Source organism: Orbicella franksi, chromosome 12 (assembly GCF_964199315.1).
Source record: "Orbicella franksi chromosome 12, jaOrbFran1.1, whole genome shotgun sequence".
NCBI lineage: Eukaryota > Metazoa > Cnidaria > Anthozoa > Scleractinia > Merulinidae > Orbicella > Orbicella franksi.
In genome coordinates this window covers 22,447,071-22,461,068 of record NC_138156.1, presented here as the reverse complement: position 1 = coordinate 22,461,068, position 13,998 = coordinate 22,447,071, and the positions used below count along the sequence as shown (strand labels likewise).

At 41.7% G+C, this 13,998-nt stretch overlaps 1 protein-coding gene across 2 annotated transcripts; it reads left to right on the top strand.

The window, feature by feature from the left end:
* The first annotated feature begins 9,199 nt into the window (after nucleotides 1–9,199).
* LOC145463527 (uncharacterized) lies at nucleotides 9,200–13,834 on the top strand. 2 transcript variants are annotated; one of them, XM_081447287.1, is made up of 2 exons: nucleotides 9,200–11,683; nucleotides 12,820–13,834. In XM_081447287.1, exons 1-2 carry the CDS (start codon nucleotides 11,329–11,331, stop codon nucleotides 13,674–13,676), a joined length of 1,212 nt encoding a protein of 403 aa, XP_081303413.1. In that variant the 5' UTR covers nucleotides 9,200–11,328; the 3' UTR covers nucleotides 13,677–13,834. The 2 variants fall into 2 exon arrangements, with proteins under 2 accessions (XP_081303413.1, XP_081303412.1); XM_081447286.1 differs by lacking the exon at nucleotides 9,200–11,683 and adding an exon at nucleotides 11,984–12,201.
* Nucleotides 13,835–13,998: the final 164 nt, after the last annotated feature.

Below are 13,998 nucleotides of genomic sequence, written 5' to 3'. Positions count from 1 at the left end.
TAAGCCTCAAAATAGCGGTAGCTTTTCCGGTACCTTTAAAAATGACAGCAGATAATTTGTTATGTTTCCTCCGCAGGAAAAAAGATGGCGACTGGTACATTTATCCATAGTTCTTAGCGCACGAAAACCTTAATAACGTTCATAAAAGCGTACAGAAAAGTTATAAAATCCTCAAACGTAGGCTACTCAATTTCCTTACTACAGGGACAAACATTGTAAAAGTTTGGCTTTCTTTGTGCCTTGTAGGCTGCGTTAGGTTCGCAAGGCATTGTGGTAAAAGGTACAGGCGCCATCTTTTTTCTTACGGTGGATTGGTACCTTAGGGGGAAAAAAGCTTCAAGACACGCCCAAAAAACAGGATCTTGGTACCTTTTAGGAGTTTCAGGAGAAAGAGAAAACAAACAGCGGTTACAAACATAACAAACAGGTTTCGCATGGTATATTAAACTTGACGTTTCGTATGCTACAACATATACATCTTCAGAAGTGACGGTCACAAAATATGACAAGATTTAAAAAGACTAGAACTAAAGCGAGGTATTGGTAACTAGCTAGACAACAATGAACAAAAGAAACTACATCTGGTGTGAATTAACAAAGAAAGAGTTTTTCACTACTGACGTTTTCATTTAGGACGGGTTGAAGTTCCGTATTAAGCTTTTGCGTGACGCGGCATTTACATAACGGCCTAGAAAGCTGTCATGATGGTTAAAAAACTGACTTATTTCGGGGAATTTGGATGGGCACCAGCATGGCGTCTCGATAGAAACCTCTATAAATTTGGGTAAAAATTTCTCCGCATATCTTGCATAAGAAAAATTGCTGTGAGCAGAATCTTGGCGAGAGTTTTTGCATATTTACCTTTTTTCATTTCCCAGATTCTGGACTTTATCTATTGAACGGTTTTGATTTTTATTTTGATCTATTTTGAATGGCGTGACACTGAAAACCAGCAATTGCAAGGAAATTGTCGCTCACCATGCATACAACTGAATGATTGACAGCTTGGCCAGTTTCCATGTTCCAAGAAATCCTTTTTGGCTGTGGTCTCTGGTACTTGAAGCTCGTCGCTTGACATGTCTCTCCTGTTGATTCTTGCCACGTTTGTCAAGATTTCTCGGGCGTCTTCTTTGCGTCCGTTCACGAGTGATTCTGGAATAAAACTTCGAACAATATTCAGGTTAGTCTTCGCAGATATCCCTCTAAAGGAGCCGCGGGCTGTCAATAAATCAACCTCGTTCCCAGGCTGCCTTTCCTCTGCCTTACCAGGGAAGGCAGAGGGACGAGAGCCTGGGAACGAGGCTGCTAGTAAATGAGTAAAGAACGAACGAGTACTTTAGAAGTGACATTTTTTTTTTATTTGTTCACTGCTTATCTCGACCGCGTAGTGAAATAAAAAGGTACCAATCAGTCTCAGTCGATCATCGTCATCGGAATGGAATTTTCTGGTCCAGTCACAACCAAGCACTGTTCAAATCGATAGACTTCCACAAGTGCAATACACATTTGTAGATTTGGGGGAGGGCAAAAACTAGTATCTTCAAAATGCCCGGTAAGCATAGTTTTTCATACCGAGACCAAAAACGCGAAGACGCAACATCACTAAAAAAGCGAGAACACGCGAGAGAAAAGAAAATTGACATGGGTGAGAATCTGTACCCAGCCACTGTCCAAATCTATAGAATTCCACAAGAAAAAAATACACATGTGTAAATTTAAAAGAGGGCAAGAACTAGCATCTTTAAAAAGCCCAGTAAGCAAAGTTTGGGATCCCGACACCAAAACCGCGAGTGTGGCGCATCGCTAAATGCGCGAGAACACGCGAAAAAAAAAAATTGATATGGGCAGGAATCTCCAACTTAAGCACTGTCTAAATCGATAGAATTCCACTAGTGAAATACGCGTTAGTAGATTTGGGAAAGGGCCAAAACTACCGTCTCCAAAAAGTCAGGGAAGCATAGTTTGGGATCCCCACATCTAAAATGCGAGTGTGCCGCATCGCTTAACGCGCGAAAACACGCGAGAGAATAGAAAATTGACAAGGGCGAGAATCTTCAACCCAAGCACTGTCCAAATCGATAGACTTCCACAAGTGAAATACACGTGTGTAGATTTAAGGGAGGGCCAAAACTAGCATCTATTAAAAACCCAGTAAACATCCTTTAAGATCCTGACCGAAAGCGCGAGTGTGGCACATTGCTCAACTTGCGAGAACAATCGAGATGAAGGAAATATAACATGGGTGAGAATCTCCAACCCACGCACTGTCCAATTCAATAAATTTCCAAAAGTTCACTACAGGTGTGTAGATTTAAGGGAGGGCCAAAACTAGCATATTTCAAAATCCCATTTAGCATATTTTAAGTGAAAACATGAAAACACGCGAGATGAAAAAAATACGACATAGGCAAGAATCTTCAACATACGGACTTTCTATGTCGCTAGACTTCCTGATTGAAATACACGTGTGTAGATTTCAGGCAGGGCCAAAACTAGCATCTTTAAAAAAAGCCAGTAAGCTTAGCTTGGGATCTCCACACATAAAACGCGAGTGTACCGCATCGTTAAACGCGCGAAAACACGCAAGAAAAAAGAATATTGACATGGGCGAGAATCTCCAACCCAAGCACTGTCCAATTCGACAGACTTCTATAAGTTAAATACACGTGTATAGATTTGGGGGAGAGCCAAACCTAGCATCTTCAAAAAGTCCAGTAAGCAACGTTTGGGATCCCGACACTAAAACCGCGATTGTGCCGCATCGCTAAACGCGTGAGAACACACGAAAGAAAAGTAAATTGACATGTGGGAGAATCTCTGCCCAAGCACTGTCCAAATCGATAGACTTCCACAAGTGAAATACACGTGTGTAGATTTGGAGGAGGGCCAGAACTAGCATCTTTAAAAAGCCAAGTAAACATAGTATGGGATCCTGACACCAAAACTGCGAGTGTGCCGCATCGCTATACACGCATGAACACGCGAAAGAAAAGAAAATTAACATAAGCGAGAATACTCAACCCAAGCACTCTCCAAGTCGATAGACTTCCACAAGTGAAATGTAACGATTTGAGGTAGGGCAAAACTAGCATCTTTAAAAGGCCCAATAAGGATAGTTTTGGATCCTGAAACCAAAAACTCGAGTGTGCGACATCGCCAAACGTGTAAGAACACGCGTGAGAAAAGAAAATTGACATGGGCGAGAATCTCCAACCTAAGCACTGTCCAAATCTATAGCCTTCCATGAGTGAAACAAAGGTGTGTAGATTTGGGGAAGGGCCAAAACTAGCATTTTTAAAACGTCAGGTAAGCATAGTTTGGGATTTTCGATTAAAAATGCGTGTGCCGCCTCGCTAAACGCGCGAAAACACGCGGGAGAAAAAAATTGACATGGGCGACAATCTCCAAACCAAGCACTGTCAAACTTTATAGACTTTCAGAAGTCAAATACACGAGTGTAACTTTGAGAAAGGGCCAAATCTGGCATCCTTAACAAGCCCAATAAGGATAGTTTCGCATCCCGACACCTTAAACGCGAGTGTGCCGCATCGCCAAACGCGCAAAAACACGCGAGAGAAAAGAAAATATTCATGGACAAGAATCTCTAACCCAAGCACTATCCAAGTCGATAGACTTCCACAAGCGAAATACACTTGTGTACATTTGAAAAAGGGCCAAATCTAGCATCTATTAAAAACCCATTAAGCATAGTTTATGATCCTGGCACCAAATTCGCGAGTGTGGCACATCGCTAAACACAGGAAAACAAGCGAGATAAAAGAAAAATGACATGGGCTAGAATCTCCAACCTGCAGACTTTCTAATTCGCTAGACTTCCTGATTAAAATACACGGCTGTACATTTGGGTAAGGGCCAAAACTAGAAGGTTTAAAAAACCCAGTAAGCATAGTTTGGGATCCCGACATCAAAAACGCAAAGGTGCCGAGTCGCTAAACGTGCAAAATCACGCGAGGGAAAACAAATTGACATGGGCGAGAATCTCCCACCCAAGCATTGTCCAAAGCGACAGACTTCCACGAGTGAAATACACGAGCGTAGATTTGGGGGAGGGCCATAACTAGCATCTTTAAAAAGTCCAGTAACAAAAGTTCGAGATCCCAACACGAAAACTGCGAGTGTACCGCACCGCTAAACGCGGGAGAACATACGAGAGAAAAAAATTTACACGGGCGAGAATCTCTAACTGAAGCACGGTCCAAATCGATAGACTTCCACAAGTGAAATTCACGTGTGTAGATTTGAGGGAGGGCCAAAAGTAGCATCTTTAAAAAGTCAGGTAAGCATAGTTTGGGATCCCCACACAAAAAACCCGAGAGTGCCGCATCGCCAAACGCGCGAGAACACGCGAGAGAAAAGAAAATTGACATGGGCGAGAATCTCTAACCCAAGCACTGTCCAAGTTGATAGAGTTCCACAGGTAAAATACACGTGTGTAGATTTGGGGGAGGGCCAAAACTAGCATCCTTAAAAAGTCAGGTAGGCATAGTTAAGGCGCACGACACCAAAAACGCAAAGACGCGAGAGAAGAGAAAATAGGCCCTTTGCACGATTCGGTCACATGGTACAAAATCACACATGCTGGTGAGCAAGTTGCTCAGTGGGACTTCCAAAACAATGCCACTCGTACCAGTCCACCTGGAGCTGCCTTTGTTTTGGAAGTCCCACTGCGGAACTTGCTCACCAGCATGTGTGATTTTGTACCATGTGACCGGATCGTGCAAAGGGCTTATTGACATAGGGGAGAATCTCCAAACCAAGCACTGTTTAAATCGAGAGACTTCCACAAGTGAAATACACGTGTGTAAATTTAAGCGAGGGCCAAAACTACCATCTTGAAAAAGTCCGGAAAGCAAAGTTTGGGATCCCGACACCAAAAACACAAGTGTGTCGCATTGCTAAACGAGCGAAAATACGCGAGAAAAAAGAAAATATACATGGGCGAGGATCTCCAGCTCAAGCACTGTCCAAATCGATAGACTTCCACAAGTGAAATACACCTGTCTATATTTAAGGGAGGGCCAAAACTAGCATTTTTAAAGAGCCCAGTAAGCATAGTTTGGGATCTGCACACCAAAAACGCGAGTGTACCGCATCCCTAAACTAGCGAAAACATGCGAGAGAAAAAACTATAAACGGGCGAGAATCTCTAACCCAAGCATTCTTCAAAGCGACAGACTTCCGCAAGTGAAATACACGTAGATTTCAGGGAGGGCAAAATGTAGTTTCTTTAAAAAGTCCAGTAAGCATAGTTTGAGATCCCAACACCAAAACCGCGAGTGTGCCGCTTTTCTAAACGCCCGAGAACTTACGAGAGAAAAGAAAGTTGACATGGGCGAGAAGCTCTAACCCAAGCAATGTCCAGATCTATAGAGTTCCACGAGTGAAATACACGTATGTAGATTTGGGGGAGGGCCAAAACTAGCATCTTTCAGAAACCGATTAGGCATAGTTTAGGATCCTGACACCGAATACGCGAGTGCAGGAAAGCACGCAAGATAAAAGAAAAATGACATGGGGTGGATCTCCAAGCTACGGACCTTTTAATTCGCTGGACTTCCTGATTAAAATACACATGGGTAGATTAGAGGGAGGGTAAAAACTAGCAGCTTTACCACCGATGTAGAAAGCATCACAATCCCAGCATCTGGCTTTGTAGACAATCTTCGATTTCTGCGAGCGGTTGAAACGATCTTTGTAAGGAAAAAAAGACTTAATTCTGCTATCTACCGTCTCATATCCAACGCGCGCTCATGGAATAATTGTTAATTCTTCCAGTTCCTTTCCCTCTTTCCTTTCCTTTTCTATGACCTGCTTCTGGCTATTCTACTTCGACTTCGCCGTCAGCCATTGTTGTGCACTCGCCGTTGCCGGGGAACATTTTTAACGAGCAGCACTGGAAACTAGTCAACATTATTTCCGGGAATCAGTTGCTTAGTTTAGCCAGGCCTTTATAAAATGTTTCAAGATAAGTGTCTCGCTGCATGTGCTGTGCATTTCCTAGAAATAATCGAGAGAAATACAAGAAAACCGTGACCATACAAAGAGTAACGTTTGGAGTAATTCTAAATCATCTTTTGCCGAGATCAAGTACCGAAAAATCACTTTTGTAGGATAAAGTTGACACCATCAGTCGGAGCAGGCCTGTAGCTGTCCAAACGGCACCGTTTGGTATTGGCTCACGAAACAATACATAAATGAATAGAAGTTACAGGTTACCAGAACCAATGAAACTACAGGTCTGGAAGAGGTGCTACATGCCCAGCTGACAAGAGATGATTAATATTCTGGTAGGAGAAAGGCGTTATATGACAGATGGTAAACTCTGGAGAGACTGACAAGTTGAGCTTCAAATGCTAAGCTTTAAATAGTCTATTTAAGCAACCGTAAGGCATGCCGGGCTGCTGGTAGCTAGGAAAACAGCTGCTGAACCACGACCGGATTTTAAAACTGTAACCCACATTCAGTTTTGCCACAAACTGGAGACGCAATGAAGAGCTTTTACACATTCATTGTGATTGCACGTAGAGGAGAATACATAATCGGGGATTTTGAACTGAACCGTTTTCAGGCTAGAACTTATTAATGTTCCCATTAAAAATTACATGTCAAGGTAGAGACAGAAGGTAAATTTTAAATGTCAAAATCGTGGAAATTGTTCATTGTTTATATGCAAGTTCAATTAACTTCCTCTAAAAGTGCTGGTGGCCGTGAAGACTAGCTAACCGTGAACGAGAACAAGTTAAGCTGAAGATAATCCCTGGATTAACCTACCATCTTTCACTGACTAAGGTAGAGTAGATTCCTGCTACATCTCTCGTATAATTTGAACAATGGTTGCTTTGAATTACTCGCTATCTATATTTGTGGGATCTGACCACTAGTGGCTTTATCAGATATGTGGAGTCCCTTTTCCGATAAATAGTAATTCTTTACTATAACCTAAATGGAACATCAACGGGCCGGCGTAACCAGCGACGATTTTCTTTCAAATGCTTTAAAATGCTATTTTAGGCTATCTGGATTCCATTCTAGGGGAACTTGGGTGTTCGCGAATTTATTAGGGTTTTTTTTTTTTGTCCATTTCTCGAAAACCCTAGATCTTATTGCCTTTCTCAAAATTATAGCTGCCTTTTTTTCGGTGCCCAAAAGGACATTTTTATAAATCCGAAAGCAACAGGCATTACATTTCTCGTATCACGAAAGTTCGAGGTGGCAATTCTCTTAAGAAAATCGGAAGGCTGTAAAAGGCCTTCCGAACAGACACAGTTTACCGTAACGATCCATGGGGTGCTCATGACATCAGCGCTCCAAAATTAAAAAATATAAATGCAAATTTTTAACTGAATTATAATTATCTGTTTATTTTTCGACTTTTCCCCTCTGAAAGAAAAAGAACTTTTAAGTTCTATGGCCTTTTAAAAAAGGCCATAGTTTAATATTCTTGGCCACTAGATCCAAGCACGTTCGTATTTTTGCTCCATTCTTTGAACTGGTGGCACAATTCTTCTGAGGAACGAGCATAAACAGGGCGCAAAAATCCTCAGCTAATTTTAGCAATAAAGGGGAAAATAAAAAAACAATAATAATAGAAAGGATAATAGTGTTTAAAGCTTCAAGTTTTCTCAAACTTGCAGCAATATCTAAGTCGATAATCTCAGAATCTAAAGTGTTGGTGGATACTGCGCGTGGATGCGACAAAGATTACGATTGAATATGTCGGGGCAGGATCACGGCTATCTCTAATTTGAACTGAGAAACTCTTTTTCATGGTCGCTTTCGCTGTTTTACGATATTTAGACAGTGTTTTTAAGGGAAGGGACTTCGCCAATGCGACTGTTCGAAATGAATCATTCAGGTTCGTGTCAAAACACTGGCAGCTGTTGAGTGTCTAAGTTTCTCTCTCTCTTGCTTCAGTTTGTGGGTGACACTTCGCTGACGGAAAGAGAACGGTGAGTGCAACATTTAATGGCAGTTTTCGACAATAGCGACGAGAAAGGCTAATATTGGGTCTCTCAGTCGTATTAATAAGGAAAAGCCAAGAATAGGAATATAATGTAAAATAAAATAATTCCAAGCAAGTCTTATGTTCCCCGCGACCGATAATTGCAACGAGTCGCTATCACTTTTAAGAATCAGTTCGAAGACGAACTGATTTAAATGCCAGCTTGGAAATATCCATGTGAGGAAGCCAGACAATAAATAGAAACATTTTTTTTTCATATAAACGTCAGTTTTTGGAATAATATGGCTTTGGTCGGACGATCGATGTAAAATACCCCGGGGAATAGTGTTGAGAGGACTAAACGAACTGTTCTTGACATTTGTATGATTTGCGCATTAGTCAATCTCATTTAAACTTCGGTCTCTCGACCTTTTTTGCTTTACACTTGTTTCTGAAGGGCATTTTATGCTGAATTGTATATAGGTAGGACTTAAACTAGAATAATAACTACTTCATAACCGAGAGTGAGGTCGTTACGGGAAAATCTAAAACTGAGGCCTTGCCGTATTGACCGAGCGATAGCGAGGTTAATACGGTAGGCCGAGGTTTGAGATTTTCCCGTTACGACCGAACGGTCGAGGTTATTAAGCTGTTTGTTATATGACTCATGAATTAAAGAAAAGAAAAAAGACGTATTCGGGCGGAAGTCGCCAATTTACATCCAGCGATGCGCGCGTTTACCGATTCATTCATCGTCTCAAACCCACGGCAAAACTACACAGTCTGTGAACTTTACGTATTCCGTTAAAAACACACATTTCTTTACGGGAAAAATGATTGTCACAGCCTCAAAAAGGTATTTTAGTATCGTGGTGCCACAACTCGATGGGGGAGTTTTTCCGACTTTTGTTGTGAAACATCCACGCATATAGAAAAGACAGAAAGTACTTCAAAATAGTCCAAACCAACGGTCTTTCGGTGAAAGAAAATACTAATGCTTCAGAATGTACTGCTCAGAATAACTCGATCTTCGCCATTCGCTTTCGACATCATATCTTCGCCTTCTTCATTCTGGGATTTATGGATGAACTTTTCAAGCCTTGTGAAGGCCGTCTAAGACTTTTGCAGTTATCAGAAATACTGCTACCGACAGAAACCGCCCGATTGTTTACATCTGATGATCCTGGAAGCTGATTTACACTTGCTTTTGTTAAAGCAATGGAATCTATTTCGTGAGAACTGTGGCGGACTTCAATATTTCAGTCATTGTTCGACTAAGATGATAACTTATAAGTTTCTTCGTGGTGTTCTGCTCAGGATGCATGACAGATCTGCCGATGGTGTTTTTCACTAAGCGATTTTAGCTTTACCTCAGACTCGGTAAACTTTGATTGTTTTTCACTAATCAGTCCGGAATATCCCGATAAATTAGGACAGTCATGACGTCATGAGGCTATTGTTAGCAGGGAAAATGACGGACCTTTTATGCGGACCAAGAAAATACGTTGTTTCCAGTCTCGCATAGAGTCTGGCCAGCATTATCCAGGACTTTTTGCGACCAAACGTTGAGAAGAACAAGCGGCCATTTTGGTAGTGGGAGAACGTTGACTGTCTTCTAATCATTGAGTTTTTTGGTGTCAAGCGACGATGTAGACGCGATTTTGTGGCCAAATATTAAGGTTAGTAAAGTGTACGCGTTATTTTCTAGTATTCACGTATTTTTCATTAAGCTGTGTATATTTTTTACTGGTTCTAGTGTTGTTAAAGTTTCATCATGCCAAATTACACGGTTGTAAACAACGTCGATATTTGGTAAACTCTCTTTGAATTTGAGGCGTTACAAGTGTACCTGAACTGCTGTTATTATAAAGCTTGAGTAATGCATCGTTCCTTCATTTTTATGACAGTTGTTTTCAATTTCTTACCGATTACCGATTGTACGGTCTTTTTCCAAAGAATGATAACAGCAGCTCGTCAAACGTGGCCCGCATTGCGTTCTGTGGTGCTTCCTTCGCTCCGAGGATAATCGTTACCTGGGCAGAATTGTCTGTGACATGGAACGCGAACACAAACTTTCCTTTTATTTTATAATTTGGACAGTATTTAACTCAATTCGAGATAAACATATACCTCCTGAAGGCCCGCATTCATGGCATTGGAAAGTCTTCGCGACTCTTTTTGTCCGCCATCTTGAATCTCCTGGTTTGTTGTGAAACACAACACTCCAATCAAAACACGCATTCTCATTGGTTGAAACGTGAGTTTCGTGACATCACAGATGTCCTAATTTATCGGGATATTCCGGACTGCTAATCCCCACCAAGGTTCCGGCTGGTAAGTCAAAAACGACTTCGATATAAATTTTGTTAAAGAAAAATCTGTCAACTTTTAGCTACTCGGATTAAATTTACTTTCTCTTACTGGTTTTAATTGGCTTTCATCGTTTCAATGCGCTTCCATTTTCAGAGCCGGGCTCCTCCTAACTTGCATAATCCGTAATCGGCCCGTGGGCATTACGGCTACATAATGACCGCTCAGATATCGCTCTTAGCCAATCAGAACGCGCCTTATATCGGCCACAAGCCAAAGCCATATAATAAAGCCATTTTTTAAAATGTGTTAAAGCATTCTTTTAGAGGTCACAGGCGTGCGTGTTTTCCGCTGTTAACCGTCGTTTTGTAGAATTTGACACGTCTGTAATTTTTCCATGTCCTTTAGGTATAGTTTGTTTTGGCTAATTTCTATTGCAAGATTTGTTTAAAGTTTTGTAAATATTAGCTCTAGCTAGAGGGACAAAAATTAAAATATTCCGTGAACGTGTTGCTTACTTGCACTCTATATTATGACGCCAGGCCCGGTTGTTTGATTAAAACTGTTGAAAGTTATGCTGCTTCAGTTAAAGCTAGCGGATATCTCTGACATTGATGGACAAACTGCGCGAATATATCCCGTGGGGGAACTTCCACGTGAAGATGCTCGTCGGAAAATCTGAATTAAACCCTAAAAAAGACCAGTTTGAGTGTGGGTCGAGCTGTATTTGACCTCTAAAAGATCCCATGCACTTTAAAACGTAAAGAGAACCCTAAAACATACTTTGACAGCTAAAAATAGTGGCGTTTCGTCGTAAACACTCTAAAGACGACCAAAATCTGTGATTTACACACGTAAGCGTAACGACGAGTATCCCCGACTTTTTCACATGGGATTCCCCTTCTCTCAGGCAATATGCAGACTTGTGAGACGTTATCCTGCCGTCAGAAAAAGCAGGATTGGGACATTGTTTTTTTTCCTTACCACGAATCAACTACGAATAAGAGAAAACAAAGGCATCTGACCGTAATGTAGTGTGTGATTCAGTTTCAGACATGGCCATCTTACACCTTCATCTCGCATTCACACTTACCGTCATCTCGTTAGTATCAACACCTACGTCATGTAAGCTTGTGGAGTCGCTTGTGTCCACACGAGAGAATTTTCTTTTAAAGGGCCACGTTATGCAACGGCAGCGAACATCCAATTCATTTTCGTGCGCACATCTTTGCTCGAGGAAGGAAGGATGCCGTTCTTACAATTTTAAGCACTCCAAGAAGAAAGGACTCTGTGAACTGTCAAGTGAAACCGCTGGATACTTTGATGACGGTCTCACAAGGGAAGCAGGATGGCTGTACGGGCAGATAGTTCGTATTAGAAAAGAGAATTCCGCAGAAAGCAATAAGCCTGGTAAGAAATGTACAAGCTTAAAATACTGAGAACGGTCGGGGAAAACCTTCGCCGTTTTTGTCCATCCTCTTAGAGCTCGCACAGCAAGGGTACAAACTCGTGCCGAATTAGCCCTGTTCAAAACGAGCACGGGACTGGGTAGGAATATTTAAAATCGATTTATTTGACACGTAATTTATATTCCAAGTCCCCCTAATGAGATATAATTTTCCGATCGTATAGGGACCAATAATCGTGACGTCATGGTTATCGAAACATTTACACGCAAATGTGGCATTTATGATTTTTCCTATTGGCTAAAATCCTTACAAAAAACTACACTTTATACAATAAAATGTTATGTTTTTCATCACCAGCTCCTGCTGAATGCAAAACCTGGCCAACCAGAGATGGCGGATGTTGTGTCTTTCCATTCCTTTACCAAGGAAGACTTCGCAACTCGTGTGTTTTTGTTGGCCAGCTATGGTGCTCCATTACTGAAAACTATGATATTGACAAGATGGGCGGTTTTTGTGCAGGTGAGATATGCTTTAGGGTAATATTGTGAGGGGGGGGGGGGGTGTGCGTAATAGTCGTAAAGTTCTGTGTCACGCTGCTGTACGCACGTAATCTCGGTCGTACCATAACCTTCATTACTGTTAGTCAGTGTTAATAGGAAGGAGGCTCTCGCTCTCATGCTCTAACTGTTATTCACGGGACAGCACTACCGCTGGCCTCATCGATTTGGTTTGTGTGCGCAACTGTCCTTTATGTCAAGTAGTTTATCATTACAAGTTTTTTTGAATTAATTATCTTAATTTGTATGACAATTTAAAGCAGAACAACATTACAAAAAAATAGTTACAAAATAAAATACAAAAGAAACATATGATGCTGGTTAAAATCTAAATTACAAACTATTGCAATTTGCTATGATAGAAATAATAATGATAATGATAATGATAATAATTATTATTAAATGAGGAAAGAATTACCTGAAGAAAAGCGCTTAACTGAACTCATTCTATTTTCTGCTGAAACTGATTTTTTAGTTTTAACTACTATTTGTTGAAGAGTATCCAGCATCAAAAGGAAAAATTTAAGCATTATGATAAGATTAAACATTTCTTAACTGATGATTTGCTATTCATCCCCAGATTTCAACTTTACATTTACAACTCTCGATGGCCAGGGTCCAACGGGGCCAACAAACACGTCCGGGTACCAAGGAACCACTCTACAGGGAAAGGTTACTTTAGACAAAGGAATCCAAATATGGCAAGTACCTCTGAACGGATCTTACGTCATGGAGGCCTGGGGAGCATCGGGTGCTCAAGGCCGAGGAAAAAATGGAGATTCAGTAGTTATAAGACCGGGCGGCAAGGGCGCTTACATGAAGGGAACTTTCAACCTCACTCGCGGAACATTGCTGAAGATACTCGTGGGACAGGCAGGTAGCCATGGGACATTTGGCGTGCCACCGTTAGCTGGGGGAGGTGGAGGGGGGACATTTATCACTTTCTCATCTAACGCTGCTTTGATTGTTGCTGGGGGAGGGGGTGGAGGCGGTGCACAGCCAGGAAATAACCATGATGGGGATCCGGGACAGACCGTCGAAGAGGGATCTCAGTCCGGCGGGTCCAGTGGGAACGGGGGAACGATTCTCGTGAATGGTTCCTCCTTAAAATCATTTGAAGGTGGAGCGGGAGGTGGCTTAATCGGGGACGGTGAATCTGCCATACTTGCCAAGGGGGGAAAGAGTTTTGAAAACGGAGGGGAAGGAGGAAATTCGTTGAACGGAGGAAAGGGTGGATTTGGGGGAGGTGGCGGAGGAGTTCAATTCCCTGGTGCCGGGGGTGGGTATTCTGGAGGGGGCGTTATGGAAAATAGCGGCAAAACCATTGCCGGAGGGGGAGGCTCTTTCAACAATGGAGGGAACCCCGTCAAGAAAGAGGGAGTGAAAGAAGGCGATGGAAAAGTGATTATCACACTTGAAGATTCCGAACAGCAGTAAAATGTACTTAGTAAGCGTTCGTGTCACACTGTTACTTTGTAGCATAATCCAAATAAACAATTAAACTCGCAATCGTTTGGCTACGAAGGTGCCTCTAGATCTGTCGATAAATGATCCTAAAAATGCGCGAATGGTTTCCCCGCATTATTACAGAACAGAAAAATATAGATATCTGTAGCTATAACTATAACAATCTGATTTCTCTCAGTTTCTAGCGACTTTAATAGTTGTTGATTGAAACTGAAATGTGTTAAGGAGTTTCGATAGTTTTTTTCTGGACCACACAAAGCATTTCCAATCAGCTTTTTAACAGACGTCGATT